Genomic DNA, 26,379 nt, shown 5'->3' with positions numbered 1-26,379 from the left:
CTTAGCTGAACTTTCTAAAACTGTGGCTAGCTATTAAAAAAGACAGCGTTGTAACACGAATAAACTACATAATCTAGAGGAAGACTGCATACTAGAAACGGTGTTACCCACGAGGGTTATCCCTGCAAGCGTGCACTCGTAAGACCAGAACCTTCTAAAAAGCAGTGACTGCTTAAGATTCTCCTCCAAGTTACCACAAACATTTGGTAAAACTGGTTTTCACAAGTACTGCATGAAAGCTTCCAGATGTCCTTAGGGAACAAGAATCCCTTTGATTGTATCAGCCCCCATATGGATATGGCCATCCACGCTCATCTTCCATCATTTTGCAGCACATTTTACTCCAGTCTAGACTCACAGACAGTTGATTAACATGGAGCAGGTCATGCAACTTCATTCATTCAGTTAGGGACGCCACAACCAACATATCCACCACCAGCTCGTGTGTGCTATCCATTTAGTCAATACAGTAACAAAATGTTGAAATCTTTTCTACTACTCCTAGATTCTTTAATCACGGCCATTTGCTTAAAATTATAGCTCCTACATACCGAACCTTGCTGTCCCAAAGAAGGAACTATGTCATCAGTAAATGACTGCTCTCTTTTTGAGTATTCTACCTATTGAAAGCAAATTTTGTATTTCATTCTCTCTCTTCCTGGATCATTTCTATATTGTTCAAAGTCAGTATCTTTAGGGGAGACAAAGATAAGAGTTTGGAATAAAATCTCAACACCAGATGTTGGCAGATGCAGATTACGGTTTACAATAGCCCCAACCTGAATTAATGAATGTCTGAGCAAAAATAATTCTGTCAAGACTACAGTTTAGCGATGACTTATTAAGTTATGTATATTCCTTTTTATTAATATACATTAATAACAAAAGATGTTCCTGATGACTGAAAAAGACAGTCAAAAGATCATAAATGTGCACTTGAAGACAAGATCTCATTATGATACACGATCTGCTTCAAGTAATAGTAGGTATCCAAGTAAAAGATTTACATGCTGATTATATCTTGCTCCAGAATTAGTTTGCTTTTTATAAGTGGCTAAAATCATCCATTGTAAGAATTATAATAAAAGCATTAAAAAAAAATAAATTTGAGAAGTCCTGTACAAAATGAAAAAATGACTGGCAGAAAACCAGAAATATTATCAAGTTATATTCTCCTCTTGGCCTACAATTTAGAGATAATGGTCTATTTGATTTTAGATCACTAAATGTACAGTTAGTAGCTAAGACTGAGAAATATCTTCTTCATAAACAAAAGATATGGCCAATGGGGGAAAGGGGGGGGAAAGGGGGGGGGAAAGGGGGGGAAAGGGGGGGGGAAAGGGGGGGAAAGGGGGGGAAAGGGGGGGGAAAGGGGGGGGGAAGGGGGGGGAAGGGGGGGGAAAGGGGGGGGAAAGGGGGGGGAAAGGGGGGGGAAAGGGGGGGGAACGGGGGGAAAACGGGGGGAAAACGGGGGGTAAACGGGGGGGTAAACGGGGGGGAACGGGGGGGGAACGGGGGGGGAACGGGGGGAAAACGGGGGGAAAACGGGGGGGAAACGGGGGGGAAACGGGGGAAGGGGGGGAAACGGGGGGAAACGGGGGGAAACGGGGGGAAGGGGGGGGAAACGGGGGGAAAACGGGGGGAAAACGGGGGGAAAACGGGGGGAAAACGGGGGGAAAACGGGGGGGGAAGGGGAAAACCTAATTGCCTTAGGGAATGAAATGTAATTAATTCTCTGGTATCCAGTGCAAAATGGAGGAAACTACTAGGAAAAACAGTTAGGAGTAATCAAGGAAGATCTACAATTCTAGCTAAAAGTTAAAAATATATCCTGTTTTTCCAGGTGGAACGCGAACTTAATATTCAAAGTGCGACAAACAACAGTGAGAAATATGTTTGATGAGACATTTCTACTTCCAGGTAGCATTCATTAGACTTTGTAGCCTGTTGTAAACCATACCTGTGTGCATTCATAATAGGGTTTATGCCTAACACTTCTAAAATTCCCAATCATGTTAAAATTATTTTTCCTTCCCTTTTTTTTAATTTGCCATGAAAATAGTAAGTTTTGGCTATTTAAAAGTTAGAGTGCTTACAGAGGTCAGGCATTTACAAATTATTTTACAGTCAGTCTCAACTCTTGCTAAGATCTCTGAACTCTGTAATAGCATACAAATATAATCTCCATGGTAAGACATAAAAATATGATTTAAAAGTTATATTAAATAATTATAATGCCCAGTGAGCCACACTTAAGAGTGTATTAAAGTATAATACAGTAATTACAACCATAAAATCAGATTAAAAAATAACTACTGGTGAGCCAAATAAGCTAGGTTTGTTAAAATGAAAAAGAGCTTTATGGCACAAATTAATTAAACAATTATGAAATGCTTACAAGATTTTTAATCACTTCAGCACCAAGCTGACATATAAAGATGGAGTGACAGAGAAGGTCCTTATTAATCACTAATTTTCAACAGCAGCAGTAAGGTCTAAATAAATTCTATGTCCATTTCCAATTCAAGGTGCTTCTGCATGGTTAAAGAATACCAGTCTTTTCAACTATTACAATTAGAGCTCTGTTTTACTGATACTTCAACACAATCCTAGTTCAGAATTACAGGTGTCAGTAAAATGTTTTACAATAGAATTAAACAAGAACATAATTTTGCACATACAACTAAGTATTCTTTAATCATACTTTAAAAAAATCATTAGCATGATGGAATACGTAACAAAAACTGATCAAATGTCACCTATTACCACAGTTTCATCATCAGTTCATCCTATGAACACCCAAGATTCAAATTAAAAACCAAACAAATTAGTGAATCTATATCTATCATGGCATATTGAACAGATCACTTGTTTTGTGAGTTCTTATTAAAGAACAGCAAGTTATTTAATACAAAACCACGTTAGTTTTGGTTGATATTTTGCCTTTTTGAGATTCAAATTTTCCTAAACAAAAAACCCCAATTCTTCTCTGCAGTTTAAAAAGTTCAATCGGCACAGAATCTGAATGTCCTTTAGAAACTATGGAGGTACCAAAACTACTCACTAGGTATCTCTAAGTACTTTTTGGCCTTAACTCATCACATGAAATTAAGTTCTGAGCAGAACTGCAAAATACTTGTGTTTGAAGCACTGAGCAGTTCTATGGGAATAGGCACCTTTATCCCTTGGGATGAGAGCCTGCTCAATGTCAAACAGCAACGCAACAGTCAGAGGAGTAACTGTAGGATTCCCAAGTGAAGTCTGGACATTTAAAACTTGAGCAGCCCAGAAAGAACACACAGCTCTTCAATCAGCCCAGACATTAGAAAGGATAATTCCACTGGCACTGAGCCTGTTCTAATGAAGGATATTTTACAAACATCTCCAATTAAATAAGAAACTGTAACATTATACATAAATATTAAGAATTATATCAATCAACCTTTTAGACACATCTACAACAAATATTTCAAAGCATGAGAAGTACACAGAATGGTGTAATTAAGCTCTTTCACTGTGGATAACCAAAAATATATTAAAAAATGAAAATTTTTTTAATTGACTACATTTCATGAAGAACTTCACATGCACATATATACACATAACACATACAGATATATACAAGAGTTTCATATTTTAAATTTCAATATGTGCATAAATAGCAAAAATATATGCAAAGTATAAATTTAAGGCCATGACATGAAAGTACTTTATTAAAAATCCTCACTTGTAGCATTATCTACAGAACTGCAGACAACTGACCAACCAAGACATTTATAGCACAAGACAGAAATAAGTAAATAAAGTGTGATTAGTGGAGCCAATATTAACTTCTTCAGAACATTAAAACAAAATGCATTATCTAATTTGTATTTTGTTTGAAGTGAATGAAACAAACACATTTACAGTATGGCAGCAATTTTAAAAATTACTTGTAAAATTGTTAATATAATGTGGTTTTAAAAGGTGAAAGGAACATTTTAACTGCACCTAGGCATAAGTAAAAATATTTGCCCAATCAGTACTATGTAGTCTTTAAGTCATTCTTTAAAACAATTTGAATATAACAACTTTAATTTTGCACTAAAAATAACTTATTTTCTCTTGAAAAATTTGTAAATTTTTTTTTGCAATATTAAAATGGAAATAAATCACAAATTATCCCAAGTAAAATATCATATGTAAGAATACCTGTGGTAACTCTCCAGAACAGATGGACAGAAGATGTGTGTCACAGTGGACACAGCAGAAATATTGAAATATTACTGAACCTTTGAAAAACGTAGCTGAATTCTAAATTAACTTCCTTATGGGAAAGTCAAAATGCAGCACTCCTTTCATGTTCTTACGATATTTTTCCATTACTTCCATTTTCAAAAGAAGGGGAAAAATATACACAGCAAGAGTAAGAGCTTTTTTTTCTTTTTTTTTTTAAATAATTTTCTGCATTTTTATTTTTCTATTTCCTTTTACTAAGATTCAAGGCCCAATTCTACAGAAATATTGGTTATTACTGGTGAAAGAACCTGGAACACTAATAACACAGAATTTATTTAACTACAAGAAAACATAAGCACAGATCAGGCTGTGCAGAACACAGATGCAAACCTCAGGATTTGTTCTATAAAACATGTAGAAAAAAATCTTCCTAAACTTACCCCCACAGGAGATGCAGAATATTTATACTGAGTCATCAAAACAATACATCGATCAATTTACAGAGAATGCCACACAACTTTAACATCTTTTATCAATGTTTATGGAAACCCAAGACCATTTTTATCTACAAATGCTCAGCCTTCTCCAAATGGCTACCTCAGACTCTAACATAATTGCCGGATGGCTCACAGTAAACTGAAGAAGCTGAGACTCCCAAGCATGAAACCAGTCACCTGTAAATTCTGGAAACACAAATCCTGAATTAATTTTGGCATTCCTATACCATGTCTCTTTGCTTTCAAGCCTAAATGAAGCAAAAGTGGAAGATGGCATGCCACGTGAGCGTGACCTTTTACAAACCATTAGAGATGGTTCATGATTTAGAGCAGAAAAGCTCTACTGACATTACAGGAAACAGAAAAGATAATTAGTTATAACAGATTCCTAATATTATTGAGCTATCTATTGATCCTCCCTCTCCATACTTTTGTATAATTCCTAGAACAATCTGAATGATGATGATAAGCAGATAAATGAGACTGAATAATGTTTTATCTTCAAATGCCATCTCATCTATAACAACATTCTATTAACAAACTCAAAAATTCCATTAAACTCAATTCATCAAAATTATTTTCTGGAGTATAAACAGACTGAGATTATGATTAAACTAACAGAGTAGTTTGGCTGTTTGAAGTCTACTGTAGTGTTCCGCAATATACGCACAAGGACAGGTACTTTGAGAAGAGTTGTGATCCATAAGGCTGGGTTAATGAAGGTCGCTTGAATCACTAACATAATGCATTAACACTCTCTGAAGAGTGAGCATCACTTTTCATACACTGGTAATCCATTACTATCAGCAAACAAGCTGTACAATTTTCATCCACTCACTCAGCTACTATGTTAAGATTCTCTTCACCATGCAGTTAACCAGCATCAGGAAAGTAATGTGACACAGTAGCAACAGGAGTATTATTTTCTTCCACAATAACCTTAATTAGCACTTAGCATATTTACAGTAAATATAGACCATGATATTTCTTTTTAAAAAACAAATTGACTGAATTTGTATCAGCCATACATTTGCCTTTAGCTACAGTATAGCAGAACCAGTACAAAGATAAAAAGACAAAAGCAAAAAGAAATGAAGAAAAGTAAAGCACAGTAACATATTGTCCTCTTAGATCAAGAGAGACAAGAGCAGAGGTTTGGAACACTGACTTCCAGAAGCCCCATATAACTTACAGTTCTAGGTTCCCATAATGTCAATTACATCCAAATCTCACTGGCTTCCTTTTCAAATTGCAATGTCAGCTTTTTAAAATACTTCATAGTTTCTACAATGAAAAAATGTGTAATGAAATGTCCCTCACTCTGAAGCGTTATAACCCTCGCTATTTTTTAAAATAGTTTCCTTTAACATCTTTTCTACACATGCTACAGGTATGTCACACAGACAACTTGCAAAATATACCTGCTATGAGATGATCAATTCCTTAAAGTTAGGATTTTGCTTTGCTTTCTCCAACTATGCTGCTCAAAACAAGGAAACCATCCTCTACTACTCAATCATGTAAACTATCTAGAGTTGAGATTAATGTAAGATGTTACCTTTTAAGTATTTTGGACAATATGAAAAATCAGCATTAAGTAGCAAACACTCATGATGTCTACTAACAACTACCAAAAAAATTTCTAGTGTAGAAAAGGTATTGTTCAGCACCCATCTGAATTTAAAAAAAAATCTTGGCAGTTATCTACAGTCACAGACATAGATACAAAATCTGCCATAATGTATTAGTTGCCTCATTTACTAAATGCTATACAATTTAGATCAAAAAACATTCAAGAAAAAATTGGATCCAGATTTAGGAAGATAAATAAACAATTACAGTTTTTAATGTAGAACTACTTCAACATGTTCTATCCAATACATTCCTATAAAGACCTCACAAAATTATTTAAAATCAGATAAAAATCAGGAACCCCTCACTTTAATTTACAAACCCTGGTAAAGGACAGTTTAAGAAAACACATTTATTTGCTACAACAGCCTGTCTTATTTTCTTTTTAATTTAAGCATGAAGCCTTAAAAATAATGCCTCCCAAACCTAACAATTGAGAAAAGTTATTTAACTATATCCCTAAAGCATTGACAGTACAAATAAGCATTCAGCTTTTCTTTCTGTCTTAGAAACCAAACAATAATATACCATATGATATTTAATATTTTTATTAAACCAAACAATAAGGTTGATTATCAGAATAGTATTTTTCATTTTAAAAACTTGGTTAAAGAATTTTTTTAGATAAATGTTCATTGACCGAGTTCAGAAGGTCTATTTATAGGCATAATTATACATTTCATTTAATATACAATCAGTTGTTTCTATAAGTAACTGAAATGTAAAAACCAATATTGATATAAGCATAAAATAACAAAGTCACACTGCAAGTAGTTAAATTATTTCCGAAGTAACAAAATACAATGCTTTAAAAATATTTTTAAGTATTTTGCTATCCTTTATACAGAAGTATCCCCTTATATTTTTCATATTCATCTACATTTTAAACAAAAAATACATCTGCAACGGAAAGTTTTACATATATTTACATTTATAGTGTAATATTATATAAACATTGTTCTCCTGCCCTTAGTTTTTGATCCTTAAAAATACTTTAACATCCTAAATGGGCATAAAGAGCATTATCAAATATTCAGGATGTAAACATGTGCAGGCCAACCCAAAATCTGCTATGATAAGCACTGGCACAAAAAAACCTCACAGTACATGTAATGAAAAGATGGAATTAATCTTTCCAAGAAGATTATCAAATATTAAGCTACACAAGAAATATTTTTTCTATCTCATCATTGACAGGCTAGTGTCGCAAATATATGCCTGGTTCTGCTTGGCAACATTTTGTTAATACTCTGTTCATTAATTTAACAAACTATCAAGGGAGTATGTTTAGAATGGGCAAGCATTATCTCTTGCATTTCATTTAATTAAACTCTCTTCTAGCAATATGACAGTCAGCATTTCATGAAGGGAATTATTTTAAGGATGAAGGTAGAAAATATTTCAAAGTGCCCTGCTAAAACATGAAAGCATAATCTAAAATTACTCCTGCACACACTGTAATTTATCTATAATATTAAAGATGTTATTTCCAGAGTTCATAATTAATTGGATTCCACAGAGAAATTATTCAGGCATTCCAGATAGCAAAATGATGCACAAAGGCACAAAACATAGTGCCGAAGGACAACCATAAACAACCACTGTGACTTGCCCGAATTACAACAATCATTGAGCTTAATGTGAAATGAATACTGGATGCCTTTTGTATGTGGTCATTACTCTGCTGCAAAGAAACTGCCATTGAATTTTGATTATATTGCCTTAATAAAAAGTAATGAAAGTGGCTCATGCTCTAGTGGCTTTCTTTTAAATGATACACGACAGTGATCTTACAAAGGCCAGTGTGTCACAAATTGATTATAACACCTAATCTGAGGAAGGCGATGTTACCCCACCATTGTAGGTAACTGCAGTGATGTTGGCTTGACTTCTTGCAAACACTTCTAGCGAAACTCTTCCAATGAAACACCAGTTAGAAATTAGGTTAGCTTTTAAGACTTACCATCAATCCGACTAACAAGTTCTTCCAACATTTTCACTTTCTTCTGAATTCCTGGCTGTGCAAACGTGTAGTTATCCTGAAGAAGAGAGGATATACAAGTATAAGTTTATGAAGAAAAAAAACCAAAAAGCTTATTTTCCTTCAATTACTTATCTCAATCCATGTATTTTTCTATGCTTTCTTAAGGTGTTTGTGCTTTGTTTTTACGTTTTCTAGGTCTGCTTCTACAGTCAGGCAGTAAATCATCACATTGTATAGTCCTACTTCAAGTCCCCATCTCTAACACTATACCCTATGGCTACTATTGGATCAGTTGCTCTTTACTTGTTAATCTAGTGTCCCTGAAGTTATAGCTTTATTGCAGAAGTCCAAGGAGCTTTAAAAGGCTGTCATCTTAAATGCCAAAATGTGCCACACCAGAGATTTTTTTTATGGTGATTTTTTTCTCATAAATTTACAATTCTTTCACAAATAATGTAGGAAATATGAAAATTTAGGTCCTAATAAGTGACAGGGTAAGAATTTGATCTTTGGCAGTTCAGAATAATACCTTCCAGCAGCATAAGAAATCAAAAGTCTATTTCAATGGAGTCATGACTGTTCTGAACCCAAGGTTACAATTAATATCATGAATCAAAATCTAACACACAAGCTATATAGCTAAAATGGTAGGGTATTTGCATGTGTTTGTTTAAATGTATTAACTCTAACTGGATTTTTTATTTTTGGATCGCAGCTCTATAATACAGACTAGAGTTTCAAATAATGAGAAAGATTTCTCCACTTCAATCCCAAAGTGATCAATCTTTTTAAATAAAGACAGTATTTCTGACTGTTTCTAAATATTTGATTGACAATTCCTCCACTCATTTTGTATGGTTTTCTATACAGAGAGATTCAAGAAAAGAAAATTATCGATACAGATCTTAAAAGACAGTTGCTATGTAAAATTGTTTTCCTGTAACCACTACATACACAAAAAAAGGGTAAAAGATTTTGTGTCTTAACTCCTACAGTTTGAATAACTCCTTTATGAAAGCCAACAGGAAAGCTGAGCAACTATCACAAAAATCATCCTAAAAAAATTTTCATTCATGTTGGAAGATTAATTTTTCTTGACTTGATTTCAAATTTTAACTTGGCTTTAGAGTAAAAGGAATGAATATCAGTTCATTTTTGTGTCTTGAGACACTTTGCTTTTTATTAAAAAAGATCATATTGACTTTCTTGACTATTTACAAGGGTTTTTTAATTTGATTTTTTTATGAAACTGAACTGCAATTTAATCTTTAAATTCTATAAAATTGCCATAAAGTATGAAACCTAAAAGTTCCCAAGGGAAAATTATACCCTAATAATTTTTATGGTTATAGTACATCAGTCAACAAGTGATTTAAAGTATCAAATAATCTATTATGTGCTCTGATCACTTGTAACTGACCACAGTAGTAGCTATTTAAAAAATTATAGCAGAGTTCTCTACTGCAGTAGCACTTTCACAGTATTTCATATTAGAAATCAATGTATAAACTGAAACAGTTTTGATGAGAAAGCAAGGATAATTCTCTGAAATTTGAAACAAGAATCACCAACTAAAATGGGCAAACATTTCACCTCCTTGGCGCTGTCTCTCAAATAGAACATGAGCATCCTCACTAGTGCAATAAGGCATAAATATTGAAAGAATGAAAAGTCTCACAGAATTCAAATCTACTATAATCTTATTTTGGGAACAGAGAAACTATCCCATGCACTGGAACAATACCTTTTATACAAGTCTGACACACTCCTGTATTAATCATGTATCATGCCCAGGATACAGCATCTTTAGGAAATAATATATTCATTTTCTTTACAAAATCTAACAATGAAAACTGTTTTTTTTTTCAAATGTTTATATACTGTTCTATTTATTTACAGAAAGTTAACTGGTATTTCTAAAAGTAGTACTATACTCAAAGTACAGCAATATGATACTGAATTATTTAATCTATAACATCCTTTGTAAAAGTATCTTCGTGCATTTAACACTGAAAGACAACACATAGCTAAGACACTACTACTTCAATCATTAGTCTCTCCCCAGGTGGTGCAACTCCCAACTGTGATCTATGAATCTGAAACTGTTTTCTTTCTCAAAGCATCATTTATTCTGTACACACCTGGAAATGCAACCCAAAACTGCCATCTTGGATTTGAAAACAGGTAAGTTTGCTCTTCACTACATTTGATCTTGTCTATTAATTTATTTTTCTGTTCATTATTTCAGCTGCTAATGAACACAGCTGGGAGTCACACTTCTACTTGTGCTGACTCATTTAACTGGAAAGACCTTTGTTGGCTCCCCCAGTCCTCTCTTCTAATTAAACAACACTGTACATATTCCCTCCTATGATACTTATAATTGACTTTCTGGAGTTTGCAAAATTGTGAGAAAGACTTTGTAAACATAAAAAGTATTCTGTTACCTACTATTCTTATTCCTTCTGTGCTTATATGTGGAGTAAAAAGCTAGTAACACAGTTAAAGAAAAAAACATAGCAAACTCATGAAACTCATGAATTACTGCTCAGGACAATATAGAAGCACAGTGGTTGAGATTGTAATTACTCTATCATACAATTTAATTGGCAATACTGGCTTCAAAATTTGACTCAACTTTACTCCCAACTCTTCTACCTCCTCCCCACCACGAGGCGCAGGGGAATGGGGGTTGTGGTCAGTTCATAACACTTCATCTCTACTGCTCCTCATGGGCCCTATGTCCTGCCAGAAAGCCTGCTCCTGCACAGGCTCCTCTCCACAGGCTGCAGCTTCTACCAAGGCATCTCCACTTGCTCCAGCATGGGGTCCCTTTGTGGGCTGCAGGTGAAGATCTGCTCCACTGTGGACCTTCATGGGATGTGGGGACCACAGCCTCCCTCACCATGGTCTCCACCATGGGCTGTAGGGGAATCTCTGCTCCCGGAGCACTTCTTCTTCCTCCTTCTACACTGACTTTGGTGTCTGCAGAGTTGTTTCTCTCACGTTTTCTCACTCCTTCTCCACAGCTGCTGCGCAGTGGTTTTTACCCTTTCTTAAATATGTTATCACAGATGAACCACCAGCATTGCCAATGGGCTCAACTTTTGCTAGTGACAGGTCCATCTTGGAGCTGGCTGAAACTAACTCTGTCCAACACAGGGCCTCTTCTCACAGAAGACACCACTACAGCTCCCCTGCTACCAAAACTTTGCCATGTAAACACAAGTTCTCTGCTAACTTTTGCAGAAAAAAGTGATCCAGTATTCAACTCTCCTACCTATTCTTCCTCACAGTTCTGGGCCCTCACATGAACATTTCATTACTCATCCTGAAAAATTTTGTTATATTTCCTCATTTATTCCTTCTGTAACTTTGACCATCGATATTAAGCAAAAGACAAACTCTGAAAAGTCATAAGTAACTGAGAACAGGATTGTCTTGCCTCAACAGATCTTCAGCAAACAGGTCACAGAAAATGCCTTACATTTCTAACCACTGCTCTTGACACTTCCTGGTAAGTATCCACATATGACAAAGTATGCCTGAGTACACAGTAGAATCCATGATAAACATAAAAAATTCATGCATTGGTGTGCAATACCTAAATTCCTCGACGTTCTGCTCAGATAGCTTCCAACATACTTTCAGTGAACTATGCTAACCCACTTCACAGCTGAATGGTTATAATATCTAGTTCAGACTCCAACACATAATTAGTTTCACCTTACAATACAGAAGGTTAAGACTTTATAATGTCATGAGGGCTCAAAACTTGGTTCAGTCTCAAATCTTTGTGTCAGCAGTCTGTACTTATTCTGCAGAGGATAGTATAACCACCTCACTGCCCTGCAACTACAACTAGGTCTGGCAGGACTTCTCAAAAAATAATCATTATAATATAAAATAAAATATTTCAATTATAGCCTTCACTAAACATGAAAAAAATATTAGGTAATTCCTGATTATTTTTTTTTTTTAAGGTTATAGAAATTCTAAATGGAAGAAACTATTAGAAAGTGAAAATAAAGAACGCACTGAAAAAATTTAACTGCAACAATCCTCAGGGAGGATATGGGGGAGAGGGGAGAGATCACAGTTTCTAAAAGCGTGTTTAACCACTGAGTATCAAGTTCCATCCATTTTGCTAGCTCTATTCTGAATGCAGATATAACTTGGAAAGGCGTTTACCTTGAAAGGTAAGTCCTAAAGTAGCCTTTTCTGTGGATACATTAAGAAAGTGATATTGAGTGAACTAAGGATGGTCCTACTTGGATTCTTAATATCTTCCAAATGTTGCAGTATCTACACCATACACCTCTAGCGTTTTTTGTCTATCAGGCACAAAATAACAAAGTAGATTATAGTATTTTCAACCACATATATCAATGAGATTCTGATTAGTCACTCTGATGCATACTGTAAGATAAATACTCCATTTCCAATCACCATACACAGCCACAGTACTGACAGCTATCGGTTTAAAATATTACTAACTTATGATGGAGTGTTAAAAAGAACAGATGCTTTTAAAGTGCATGTTAAACATACTTCCAAAGCAACTGTTCAGTAAGTTCAATATATCTCCATGTTATTTTCATTTTAAATCTCTTCCAAAATACTACAGGTACTTCACAACAATCAGTCCATAATAAATCTGAAAATTTTTCTTTATGACTTCGTCAATTATTCAATTACATACGGAAAAAAGGAATGTAAACAGCATTTGTGAATGCCATCTGGTGTACAAAGTGTACAAAGGTAGCTGTAAGCATACACAGAAGGAATCAAATACATACTGAGTATTATATATACATATAATAACATATTATTAATTATACATTGTAAATGTGTACTATAGATACATATATATCTTTCTATGTGTGTATATATATACACACTTCATATATTTACACACAAATGAAAACACTATTACTTTTTCTACTCATTCTTTAGGAAATTTTTTCAAGTTTCAGAATGCAACTTTTCTTATCTACACATTAGAAATTTTAACATTTTAGATCCTTCGCCCTTCTGCACTGATTTCTATTATTTAAAAATATAAAAAAATTTCAGACTATTAAAAATTGTTTCCCAGGGTCAAAAAATGAAATAAATTTGCAAATCTCTAAGCTAAGAACCTCAGGGAGACAATGCCCTCTGAATGATACAGAGCATTACCGCACCACTTAATATATTGCACATACGACCTTTACTACAGTTATCATTATCAGGAATACTTTCCATTTTGAAAATTCAGACATTGCAGGGTTTAGCTAAACAAAGTCCCCCATCTTTTTTTTTAAATAGGTGATGATGGGATAATTTTAAGAGAAGAAGAAAGCTGAAGAGGAAAGGAAAACAACCTTTTATGTCATCACAGAAGAAGAAATAGAGCCAGCCAAATTTAAAAGAAAAAAATACTGTCAATAATTTGAGAATAATGACTGCAGCCAAGTGCAAGTATAGGCACAGTGTTTCTCATCTTTTCAGGTCACACAAGCTGTTCACCAACAAGGTACTGATGAAAATATCAGAACCATTTACAGAAGCAAATGGAAAGTTCTGACACAAAGTCTTCATGTGTTGTTTGTTTGTTTTCAGTAAGGTTTTATCAATCAGATCAGAGCTTTTAAATGTAAAGGATACATTAAGCCATCTGTATACAGGATACCTAGACTTCTACTTTCTCTACTGATATATATTTAAGAATTCCTATACCTAAATTCATGTATGGTCAAGTATATTATCACATGAACAAAAGAGAAATGAAAGAAAAAAAGCTTTCTTAAGTTGTATATTTATCTCATTAAGTCAGAAAGGTATCTTCTCAATTTTATTCTTTAAGCTCATTTAAGTACTTTGTTGACATATTTGTGAATCCTCTGCACAACCTCCTATTAAAAAATCTTAGTTCACCTTGCTCTCAAAGTTATGTGAAAATGTGGGGGCAGGTGGGAAGGTAGCATGACACTTAGATAATGATAGCCAACATGTATATTAACATTGTCAATGGCAGGCACAGTTTACCCAAAATGCTTCTTGAAGCTGGAGATTATAATGTAAATTCAACCTTAAATACAGTTCAGGAAAGAGAGAGTGAGCGTGCATAAGAACAAACACACAAGTGTGCTGGAGTATGCTGTTTGCACATATTCCATAGCATGTTCCATAATTACTCCAAGATACTTCCTTTAAAAGAAAAGATCTTTCAACCTTTGTAATTATTAAGCCTGACTTTTGAAAATTTAGAATTTCTTAAGCAGTAGGAAAGAGATTTGCAAAGCATTGCAGCCCAGAACTTTCTACATGGAAAACAGTATCTTACTTATTCCTACATAAGAGGATGGAAAAAGCACACCTTATTAAAAAGTAGGTACTGATTCTCATAATAGTATCCACAGGCTCCTAATCAAAGACCCAATCTTCTACTGGGCTATGTAACCAAACCTCAGTCTTACACAAGTGGATGTATTTTAAATTACAGAAACTGTTAAAGTAGCAATAAAAGAAGTGCTCAGGGTATATTTTTGGATTATGGGATAGGCCAGACAACAGTTCAAATCTGCGTAAGAGCTAGAAATCATAAATATGGACACTTTCAATCCCAAAAGCTGATCCTGTAAATTTTAGGTAGAAGATAAAATATTTTTATTCTAAAGCATACTGATAGCACAGTATATTTCATCTAAAATACAGAAAACAATGCCTTTTATATAAGTATTCAGAACTGATTACAAATAGGTTTGTTCTCTTCCTGAATATTTTACTCTCAAGTGACAGGCTAGAAAACTGCATCATTGGCTTCCAAAGAGATGCAGGCTCCTTAAGAGCTTCTGGAGACACCTGTCCTGAAGAAAAAACACAGCCCTCAGGGTAAATCCTACTGATGCCCTCAATTTTCTATTACCTGAAGGCTTATATTTACAAACTTAAAATTGGCTACTGGGCCAAACAAAAGAACCACTTTGTTTCTTCCCTTGTAAGAGCAGTCAGCAGCAAATGACTGCAGGGGATGATAAGAGCAAAATAAACCCACAGTGATATGAGCATTCTTTCAGTTTACAGTGCTGAGACTTCCCTAACTCAAGGTGGTATCTTAGTAATTAAAGTTGTTCAACCAACTTCAAACTGTTCAGGTTCTAAACCCATGCAAAATGCTTTTCATCCTTTGACAAGTAGCCCCCAGCTTAGTTACTCAACCTCTATTTTTTTTTTAAGCCTACCACTCAGCAGTATTACGAGATACTATCTAGAACTTGCATCAGAAGAGAAGGAAAGCAACTACTCCCTATTCACCTTCTTCATGCAGCTCATCATTTTAAAGACTTCTATTACATTCCTCCACTTAGCCAAGTCATCCAAGTTGAAAAACATAATTCATCACCCAGAAACTGTTCCGTATCTTTGATGTCACTTATCTTGTTCTATTATTATTTTTTTTAACTTTCAATCCATCATTTCAAAATGGGATGAACAGAAGGGATTAGAACAGCATAACATACCAAGCAGAAACTCATTTTAAGTTTTAAAAGTAGCAAAGTGATGTTTTGTCATTTGAGGACTACTTATATAAACCCTTCTCCTCCCTACATGGTAACAGGCAATGCTTCTACCATGGATGCTTAGCTTCTTTATGAACTTCTGATAAAGGACTTTATCAAAAAGCATTTTAGAAATGCAATTAAACTGTATAGTTGTTCACAGGTTCACCGATTCCTTCCAAAAGCTGCCAGATTTGTGCTGCTTTACAGGAGTTACAGAAAATATTGAATAATATGGTTTTTATCCTTTAAGCACTAATTCTGTTTATTTTTATACTTTCTACAAACTTTCCTAATGTGCATGTCTAATTGTCTGCGCTCTCCTGAATCTCCTTGAAATCGTTCTCAAAATCTGGTATCATATCCACCCCATTCCATTCCTCTCCTCTCTTACCAAAGCAGTTTTGAGTATTGATCTTCTTGTTTACCTATTACCAGAGACCCTCATAGGAGGTAGCCACAGACATATTTAAAACTGAGCAAAGTTAGCAACTGCCTCTGAAATTCTTACTAGGCATCCTGATGCACAGTATCCTAGTGATGACTTCAATCTTCTCAAACTGATGGGGAGGAACATAAATCCTCCAGTGACCAAGCAAGACACTAGAAATTTCAGGAGAGTCCCAAAAGACCTCTCGTGGACAGGCGCTAGTCCAAACTCAGCAATTTTCATGTAAAGCTTATTGTTCTGGCATACGCCTACTATAGAGTTCAGTGATATCCAATACCATAGATTCAATTGCAATTCTTCTAAACCAATGTACAATTTATACTTTTCAAAGCATACACTGAGGCTATATGACTCATTGTTAATGACAGTCTCAGTGTAGATGAGTTTGAAAGATCATTTATTCCAAAAATATAAAATGTTGACATTTCAAATCTCAGTTTTTGGTACATCAAGAGTTTCAGGATCTACTTTAAAACAATCTGTGTGATGCCAGGCCATCAACAGCCATGATACAGCACTTAGCTGCTCAGAGTATATCTTCTCAGAGCTATACAGGAAGACCACAACAGATACGCTTTTTTTACATTATAATTAGTCCAAGTTTTGAACAGATAAGAGCAGACATGCTTTAATTACTGTCACATCAAAAGAATGGGACTAACATATCAATTGTGTTTATTACATTCCAACAGCTTGTAGTTACAACAACTCGACTGCCTGAGTTTGTTTATTAACTTCCTAGCATTGTTCAATAAAATGGTGTGGGTTTGTTTTTTTTTTTTTCAGGTACTAAGAAAGTCTTCAAAGAACTTTATAAAGAGGAGCTTCAAACAAGACTTTGAAGATCTGAACGTCCTTTGGAAAAGTCACAAGAATGACACAATACTGCATGTGTTTTGCCCTCAAAAAAGTCTGCCCTTAATGGTATTCATTCTTAACAGTAATTTATGTGTAGTCTTTGTAAGAACATTCCCTTGAATTGAGAAAGGTAAGACCTGCTTACAGAAGAATTTCTAGACTCTTGTTCTACTCTGAATCTTTTCCTTCACTCTAAGTTTAAAACACCATAAACCAGTATTTGCTCCAACAGATTATGTAAGAAAAATAGAAGCACAGATCTGTGCATGAATACAGAAAGGATTCAGGATAGAAGCACCTGCTGTGGCCATGCTAATATTTCAAAAGATTTGAGTCTCACATGACATGCAGATAGAGTAACAGAAAGATAAAACGTAGGTGTATCATTTGATAAGTGATTACTAAAAATGTTGAAATCGTTCATTTCTCATTAGAAGAAAAGACATTCTAGAATCCTGAACAGACACAAATGCCTGCCCTAATTGCAGAACCTACTTATGAAATTTCTCATGTTTATGACTTTCCAATTAATATCTACATTTGAGAAACTAGATTTTTGAATTTAAAATTGTTCGTTAAAAATAGCTTTATGGAAGCCAGTTATAATTAAAAGAATAAGAGTAATCCCAAGCTACTGTTTATTCACCAGAATAGAAGTCTCCATTCAACAATAAACTCACTCTCGGCAAGACAGAGCAATCTGTTTGCAGTCATCAGCAGTCACCCCTATAATTACATACATTACCATTCATAAAGTTTTACAACACAACTTGCACTTTATTTCTAAAATAAAAAGCTGTTACTTTTGTGTTTTAAAACACATTTCTAATCAAGCAATCCATTGTTTTTCCTTAGAATAGTTGTAGCTTCAAGAAAAAAAAACATGTTCTGTCATCCTCAGGATCCAACTTGGACAAGAAACTAGCATAAAATGAACAGTCTGGATTTCTGGAAATTACTAAACAGTTATTACCATATAGAAGTTCTATCTCACAGATGGAGTTACAGCGACAGTAGCTGCAGAAACAGACACATAGCATGAATATGCAGTTCAAACATTAAGAGAACTATGTACAGAAATAACTACTGCTAGCATTTCTGACAATCCCTGACAGGACTTCCACATTTCTAAAACACACATTTCTGACTGGTATCAGGATCTGTTTACACAGAAATTGGAGCACGACTGCAGTACTGTCTTTCAGTATCAGTTATATGATGTTAGTGGAGACTCTGAAGACTGCTTAGGAGACAGTTATATCATGTATCACATTTTCCCTGAACACATCACATTTGCAGTGCTACACTGAGCTGAGGAATGGGGGAGGCAAGATTACTTTCTCCATTTAGCTAAGCTTACCAGAAGTGCTGGGCTGATGCATACCCAGAAATCCTAGGCAAGCTATCATTGCATTTGCACAGGTAGACCCCATGGTACCTGTGATAGAGAAACTTGACCCGTGCATGAAAGCTCATATGCAACAGACATGCGGTTCACATAACAGACAGATAACAGGCAGATGCAGACATTTACAGTACATATTGCTTACATTTATCCCAGCTAACGAGCCCATATTCTCAGGCAACAGATCTGCAATTTATCATAACCCTAAACTAGCTACCCAAATGAACTGCAGACATTATCAAGAAACTTGTCTTGCAGGAGTTTAATGAAAAGGTACAAAGAAAGCTATCTTTGACCTATTTTTTCTTTAAAAATAAATCTTTGGAAGGTCCTGTGAAGAATTTTCAGAAGAGTTAGTGTCAGTTATTTCTGTACACTCCTCTCAACATGAGCTGCGTATTCACGCTACTTATCTGTTCCCACAGACCTCTGAAAGACTTTCCAAGCAGCATTCCATCCATCCATAATTCAGACTTGAGGCACATGTTAGCAACAGCTTCCCATAACTCAGGAGTGAGAAAGAACTTTGCAGGATTCCCTCTGCAGATCATAAATCTTCCTATTTAATCAGCCATAGAAATAGCTAATATATACCTCAGTATACTCCAGTCCCTGGAAATGAATTATCTCCCTTTTATTCTAAAAATTCCCAGGCCCTGATAAATGATGATATTAATATTTTATCGCTATTTTTAATACATCTGGTTAGACCATTATGCAATGCATATATTTCCCCTTTGGTTATTTTATTACCATTATACTTGAACTTAAAATGAAGAGTTATACTCTATTTTATACATGAAAATTACATTTTCAGGTGACACAGATCAGCATGAACTTTTTACTTGAATGTTAACAGGACTCTGTTGAGGAAAGTGGTATAAAGGACGAGTTAGTAATAAAAAAAGCTAATTACAATGGATATATGGGAATGTCTACTTAATTAAGTGGAAAAAATACTTGTGGGATAACTTCTAGTTTTCCCATATGCACAGCCATTATTCCTACAGGTGAAAATGCAAAAATACTCACATGTCACCTGCAGTAGAAGTGTTGTAAAGACAACCAGCTTTATCATAAGCATGGCAGACTGACATCTGAAACATTCTATCTTTTGTTTGTTCAACTTGAAATGCAAAACAAAATAGTTTTCAAAAGTAACTAGCTATAAAAAAACCTAGGACTACATGACTCTTATTCACAATAGGAATGCACCAAAATACTGCTATATAGATTACAAATGTAAAATTAGCAACTAATGTGTTGAAAATAATCAAAAACGGTGGTCTTATTTAGCCATATTTTGCACATGGCCACACACACCCCCCCAGAAACAGGTTTTTATAAATCAGCATTACAGCATTTGGCAAGAATACAGGCTGGAGGCAAACCTGCTGGGGAGGAGTTCTGTGGAAAAGGACCTGGAAGTCTCAACAGACAGCAAGCTCAGATGGAGCCTGTGGTATGCCCTGACAACAAAGGTGGTCAGCAGCCTCCTGGTCCATTAGATGAAGGGAAGTGATTATCCACACTCAGACCTCACTGGGAGGTCTTGGCAGGGGCCTCTGAAGACCATCTAAGTTCAACCACTGTCCAAAGCAGGGTCAGCTGGAGCAAGATGCTCAAGGCCATGCACAGTCAGGTTTTAAACTCCAAGGATGAAGACTCTACAATCTCTTTGAGCAAACAGTTACAGAATTCAATCATTTTTACTGTAACATTTTTTTTTTTCTAATGTTTAAAAATAATGGCTTGTATTTCAAGACTATATCTAGAATACCACATCAGTTTTAGGGACCGCAATACAAGAAAAACATGAATAAACTGGAGCAAGGGCAAAAGGTCACCAAGATGCTCAGAGGTATGGAGCACATGCCCTGTGAGAAGCTGAGGGAACTGGGGTTGTTCAGCCTGAAGAAAAGAAGGCTTCAGAGGCCTTCTAGAAGCTCACAGAGGCCTCACAGAAGCCTGCTGAAACCTATGTAATCAAGAAGATAGAGCTCAGCTTTTAATAGTGGTGCATAGTGGGAGGATAAGAGACAAGCAGCATAAACAAACAAGAAGTGTTACATCCGACTATAGGGAGAAACTTTTTCAACATGAGGACAATCAAGCACTTAGAACAGGTTAACCCCAAGATTGTGCAGTCTCCATCCTCAGAGGTTTCAAGATCCAAGTGGACAAAGTCCTGAACAGCTAAATCTGACCTTAGACCTGACCCTACTTAGAGCAGGAGGTTGGGCTAGATGACCTGTAGAGGCTCCTTCCTACCAGAATTATCCTATGTTCTTATGATTTTAGAAGTTCTCATTTGTTTTATTGAAATAAATAAGAAAAATGTCAGTGAGGTATAGTCTTTCTGGGACAAAAGCTAAAGCAAAAAGTTGCAGCACATAGTCATGAAGCACTGAAAAAGAAAAACCATTACAGCATATTGTTATCCAACACTGACTGCTATAAGACAGTGTATACAGCTACAGATTACAAGTTTAACTGACATGTTAGAAAGAAAAATTCTCCTAGTATTTCTATTTAAATCAATTTTTTAAAAGTTTCAATCAAATTGTGATGAGACATGTGTAGCTACTTAGGAGCCTATAACTACAGAGAACAAAATGTGAAAGAAGATGCAAAGTAATCTGAGAACACAAAATAGATTAAACTATCGTGCAATATCAAACATTAACTACTAGAAAAGATCTGCAAAACTCTCTAACTGCAGCCAAAGACACACTTGCATAGAAACCCCCATGTCTTGGTTTGAGCCCAGAGGGCAACTGAGCACCATACAGCTGTTTCATCCCTTCCCCCTCAGGAATGGGAAGGAGAAAATGAAGAAAAAGACTCAGGAATCAAGATAAGGACAGGGAGGGGTGACTCAGCCATTATGGTTATGGGCAAAAGACAGATTCATTAGGGGAAGAAAAAGAACACCAATTTAATTCAAACACTAACAACAACACTTAACAGACACAGTGGGACAGTGAGAACCGTTACCACATCTTAAAAGCATCTCCCCCCAACCCCCTCTTCTTTCCCAGGCTCAGTTTTGTTCTGGATCTCTCTGCATCCTCCCCGCAAGCAGCGCAGGGGGCAGGGAACGGGGGTTACGGTCAGTCCTCCGCTCCTTTCTCCTCAGCAGGACTCTTCCTCGCATTCTTCTCCTGCTCCACTTGGTTCCCCTCTCACAGGAGACAGTCCTCCATGAACCTTCTCTGGTGTGAGTTCTTCTCACAGGCTGCAGCTGTTCCCGTGCTGCTCCAGCCACCCCCACGTGTTGCAGTCCTCCCAGCGCCAAACTACAACACCGTGAGCTGCTTCTTCCCACAGAGTCTCGGCTTCCTTTGGGTGCTGCTCCAGTGTGAGGTCTTCCACAGATTGCAGGCGAGTCTCTGCTCCACCAGTGACCTCCATGGGGGCAGGGGGGGCAGCCTGCCCTCTCACCAAAGGATACAGGGTGGAGCTCTAGTGCAGCTCCCCCCTCCCTCCTCTTTCCACTGACCTCAGTGTTCACAGTTGTGTTCTCCTCGCAACTGCTCCTCACAACTCCCACTCCCCCTCCCAGGTTCCCCTTCTTAAATACGTTATCACACAGCCACAGCCACTATTGCTAATTGGCTCAGCCTTGGCCAGAGGCAGGTTTGACTTGGAGCCAGGGGATCTTTGAGAAGCTTCTCACAGGGGCCACCGCTGCAGCCCCCTCCCCCACTACCAGAAACCCCAAACAAACCCAACACACCCCAGATCACAAAAAAACAGCATGAGTGAATCTGCCAAAGCAACAGATTTGACCAAGTTTTTCATCTCTTCTCTAGGCTAAGAACTGTAAGCATGGCAGGGAGTAATTGTCATACTGCTCAATGCCAACACTGTCTTCAGTTCCACAGGTCCCTGTGGTTCAAAGATGTGCTGTTATATTAAAAATACACAGTCACATTAGATAAAGAACAGGGGTTAAGATGAGCAAGAGAAGGAGAAATAATAGATACTATGTGTAGCAAAACTTGACCAAGAATTACATCTTTCTTAGTAACACCTTTGACAAGTTGGGATGGGTTGGAAAAATAAATGAGTTTTCTGTTAAGAATAATAAAGGGATATAAATACAATCATTCTCTCATTACACTTTTATGTGTTGGAAAGACAAACACACCAAAAAAATGTATCTATCTCATATTAGACAAAAATTTCACAACAGGACCCTAATTGTCATCAAAGTATACTCTTTAAACTTATCCAATACTGGTAGGCCAACATCAAATGGAAGCCTATATTGATGAATAAATTAACAGAAATTCTCTGCAGAGATTCTTAGATTGTAGTTATCACCACACCACATATTACTCTTCTCTAAAATCCTTGTAGAGTTTATTCAGACATCTCAGACAAAGTATCAGTAGTCATACATGAGTCTCTTAGGACATTTTTTCACAGAAAAAAAGAAATATAATAGCACTAATCTTGCTTGGGATTCTTCTTTGGTTTTATATTTTTACGTTGTCTGGTTTGGTGGCTTTGTGAGATGGAAGAAGTTTTTCCTGGTTGGCTGTAAAGACATTCCATTATCTATAGTAGATCACATGGAGTAGCAAAAACTAACTTTATTATTATTTGCAAGAAACAATCAGCAGTAAATATCTTGAGAAGTAGAGAGACTTAGATCATCTAGACTACTGCATACTGGCAAAAAGCTTGGTAAATTGAGAAACTGTATGTCTCAACTGACATAATCCTGCCTTGGCCCTACTGTGTAGTTCTACTAATTTCTTTGCTATGATACCTATTCAAGGTGTTCACCCCTTAAATCAATCAGTGTTTTGTTGTTTTATTGCCTTGTCAGGCAGTTCAGCTCTATGAATCATCTCACAACAGGTAGGACTCAACAAGGGATAGACAGGAATGAGAATTCAGGTGCAGGCAGGAGCATAGGATTATTACAATTTGATGTAAATCAATTTATGCAATTTGGGGCATGATCTGACCTTAAATTTAATGATTCCAGGTGCTACCTCACCCATCCCCTTCTAGTTCTTGCCCTCCGCCAGTGGATTTGGTGATCATGCATCCAGAATGCAAGTCAGTTAGAATCACAGAATCATACAATGGTTTGGGCTGGAAGGGACCTTTAAAGTTCATCTAGTCCAACACCCCGCCATGGGCAGGGATATCTTCCACTAGATCTGGTTGCTTAAGCCCAGTCCAACCTGGCCTTGAACACAGCAAACACTTCCTTGAACAACTGCTCTGGGGTCCTGCATCATAAAAAATGTACTCCTTCTGTTCAATCTAAATCTACCCTCTTTCAGTTTAAAACCATTGTCCCTTGTCTTGTGACTACAGGCCCTGGTAAAAAGTCTCTCTCCAGATGTCTTATAAGCTCCCTTTAAGTACTGAAAAGTTGCAATAAGGTCTCTCTGGAGCCTTCTCTTCTCTAGGCTGAACAACCCCAACTCTCTCAGTCTGTCCTCATAGGAGAGGGGTTCCAGTCCTCTGATCATTTTCATGACCGTCCTCTGGACCCGCTCCAACAGGTCAATGTCTTTCCTGTACTGGGGACTCCTGAGCTGAACACAGCACTCCAGGTGGGGTCTTGCCAGAGCAGAGTAGAGGGGCAGAATTGCCTCCCTCAACCTGCTGGCCACACTTCTTTTGATGCAGCCCAGGATACGGCTGGCTTTCTGGGCTGTGAGCGCACATTGCTGGCTCATATCCAATTTTTTGCCCACCAGTATTCCCAAATCCTTCTCTACAGGACTGCTCCCAATCCATTCATCCCCCAGTCTGTATTGACACTGGGGATTGTCCTGACCCATGTTCAAGACCTTTCACTTGGTCCTGTTGAATTTCATGAGGTTCACATGGGCCCACTCCTCAAGGCTATCAAGGTCCCCTCTGGATGGCATCCCTTCAGTAAAACAATCTTTATTCTCTGGCTTTTTTCATCCTCTTCCTTTCAATAAGCTAATTTCTTGTTGGGTTAGTTCTCCCAAACAACTTAACCTGCAACTATATGACTGTTCTATCTGACATGTAAAGTGGTATCAACATAGAAGGGAACCAAAACAGGAGAATGGGAGGAAAACAAAAAAAACAAGCAAATCCTTTCATTCAGCAGCACTTTGCAGTTGCACTGAATTAACTGTAACATCATTAGTCACACCACTAGCATAATATTTCAAGCCTGCTTTTGATAGATGAGTGCATCCCTGAATACATCCAACTGATAACCAGTTCATTTATATAAGAGTTTAAATTTTCATTGATGCAGTTTAATTCCATTACAATTAATTTCAATATTTTGCTTATCAGTACTTGATGAGTTTGCATGAAAACAGAATTTTAAGAAGAAATTATATACTCTGAATTTCCTTTTCTAGAAAAAAACAGAGCAGCAGGCCTGAGAGAAGACATTTCAGAAAAATGTAAAACAGTTGGAGGGCTTGCATTTCTTTACCTGGCTTTCTTCCTTTCAAGTAGATTTCAAGTTCTCACTTTTCTTCTTTACAAGTTTTCACATTTTTTTGATATGTGTTCAAATATTTTAAAATGTAGTAATTCTGAGAGATTGAAATTAGCAAACCAGCATTTTTTAGAGGAATCCACATGAGAAGACAACTATGCTTTTCAACAATGCTACACAAAACATTGAGATACTGCTCATTTGACCTTTAACCAGGAGAAATACACTTAAAATACCTTCAAAGAAATTAAAGGCTTCTGTTTCTGAAAACTTTATAACAATTTTTCAAAAATGAACACTGTTACAAGTTAAATTCTCAATATGCCTTAGCCAACATGTCTTAGCCAATGAAACATTCATAGTAAAACATAAGTCATAGGCACAAATATGTTAAAGCACTTTTAAAAATACTAGGTACCATGAAGAAAGAAATATCTGTCAAAAAATGTAATCAAAATAAAGAATATGGAAAACATTAATTTAGTTTCACTGAAAAGTACAGCTTCAATTCATAGGATTTTTTATGGTTATTCACATTTTATGATTTATTAATGATTGGAGGATAGCCATTTTCCACACACATAAATTCAATCTCCAGGGTCTTTGCTACATTAAAACCACTTGGAGAAACAACCTCAAATTTTCGAGCATTTGTCCAAACAAATAAAATTTGAAACAAATAAAGTTACATGGGACCTATCAAAAGGATTGAATCCAACACGTACAGTAGAAGCACTTGTCCATCACCTTATTTTTTAAGTGAATGTTAGGAATAAATCAACCAAAGTTTTACTATCCCTGTAACAATTTCTATTGTCACCAAAATGATACTGAAACAATTTCACAGAAAAGATCCTCTACACTATACAAAGTAGCTCATTTGAAAGCAGGGAATAATCAGAAAGAGAAGGTATGAACATTAAAAAAAATAAAAGAAGCAGCAGCAATCTGCTAGATATTTGTAACCATAATTTATTTTCTAATCAGCTCACTGAAAACAGCAAATGAACCCTGACTGCAAACATCTGCCTACCAAACATCACTAAAAACAATTTTTTGTTGCCAGTGCAAAATACAAATCAGAAACTTTCACATTTCTAGCAAAGGTCAATTTTGGTCCCATCATAACCCAGGAATTCATAATGACTATTAGTGCATATATTCTGAGTTTTCAAAATCAGATTATTTTTACTTTCTAGCAAGATTCAAAATGTTTGTCTCAAATGACATAGATGTGAAAAAAGATATTAGATAACTATTATCTGATGCCTATTGCAACACAAAGTCTGTAAAATTTAATTCAGGTAAGTTCTTTGTAAACTCAAAAGTC

General features: G+C 36.1%; 1 protein-coding gene across 4 annotated transcripts in view; it reads right to left on the bottom strand.

The window, feature by feature from the left end:
- Window positions 1-26,379, bottom strand: part of TBC1D22A (TBC1 domain family member 22A) — a 199,412-nt gene that overhangs the window by 97,588 nt on the left and 75,445 nt on the right. For all 4 annotated transcript variants that reach the window (XM_074870048.1, XM_074870049.1, XM_074870050.1 and 1 more), the window contains exon 10: window positions 8,311-8,386. In XM_074870048.1, coding sequence (XP_074726149.1) covers window positions 8,311-8,386 — 76 coding nt within the window. The remainder of the gene's footprint in view (window positions 1-8,310; window positions 8,387-26,379) is intronic.

This window comes from Strix uralensis, chromosome 5 (assembly GCF_047716275.1).
Source record: "Strix uralensis isolate ZFMK-TIS-50842 chromosome 5, bStrUra1, whole genome shotgun sequence".
Lineage (NCBI taxonomy): Eukaryota > Metazoa > Chordata > Aves > Strigiformes > Strigidae > Strix > Strix uralensis.
The sequence above is the reverse complement of the archived record's forward strand: the minus strand, read 5'-3'. Positions and strand labels throughout refer to the sequence as shown.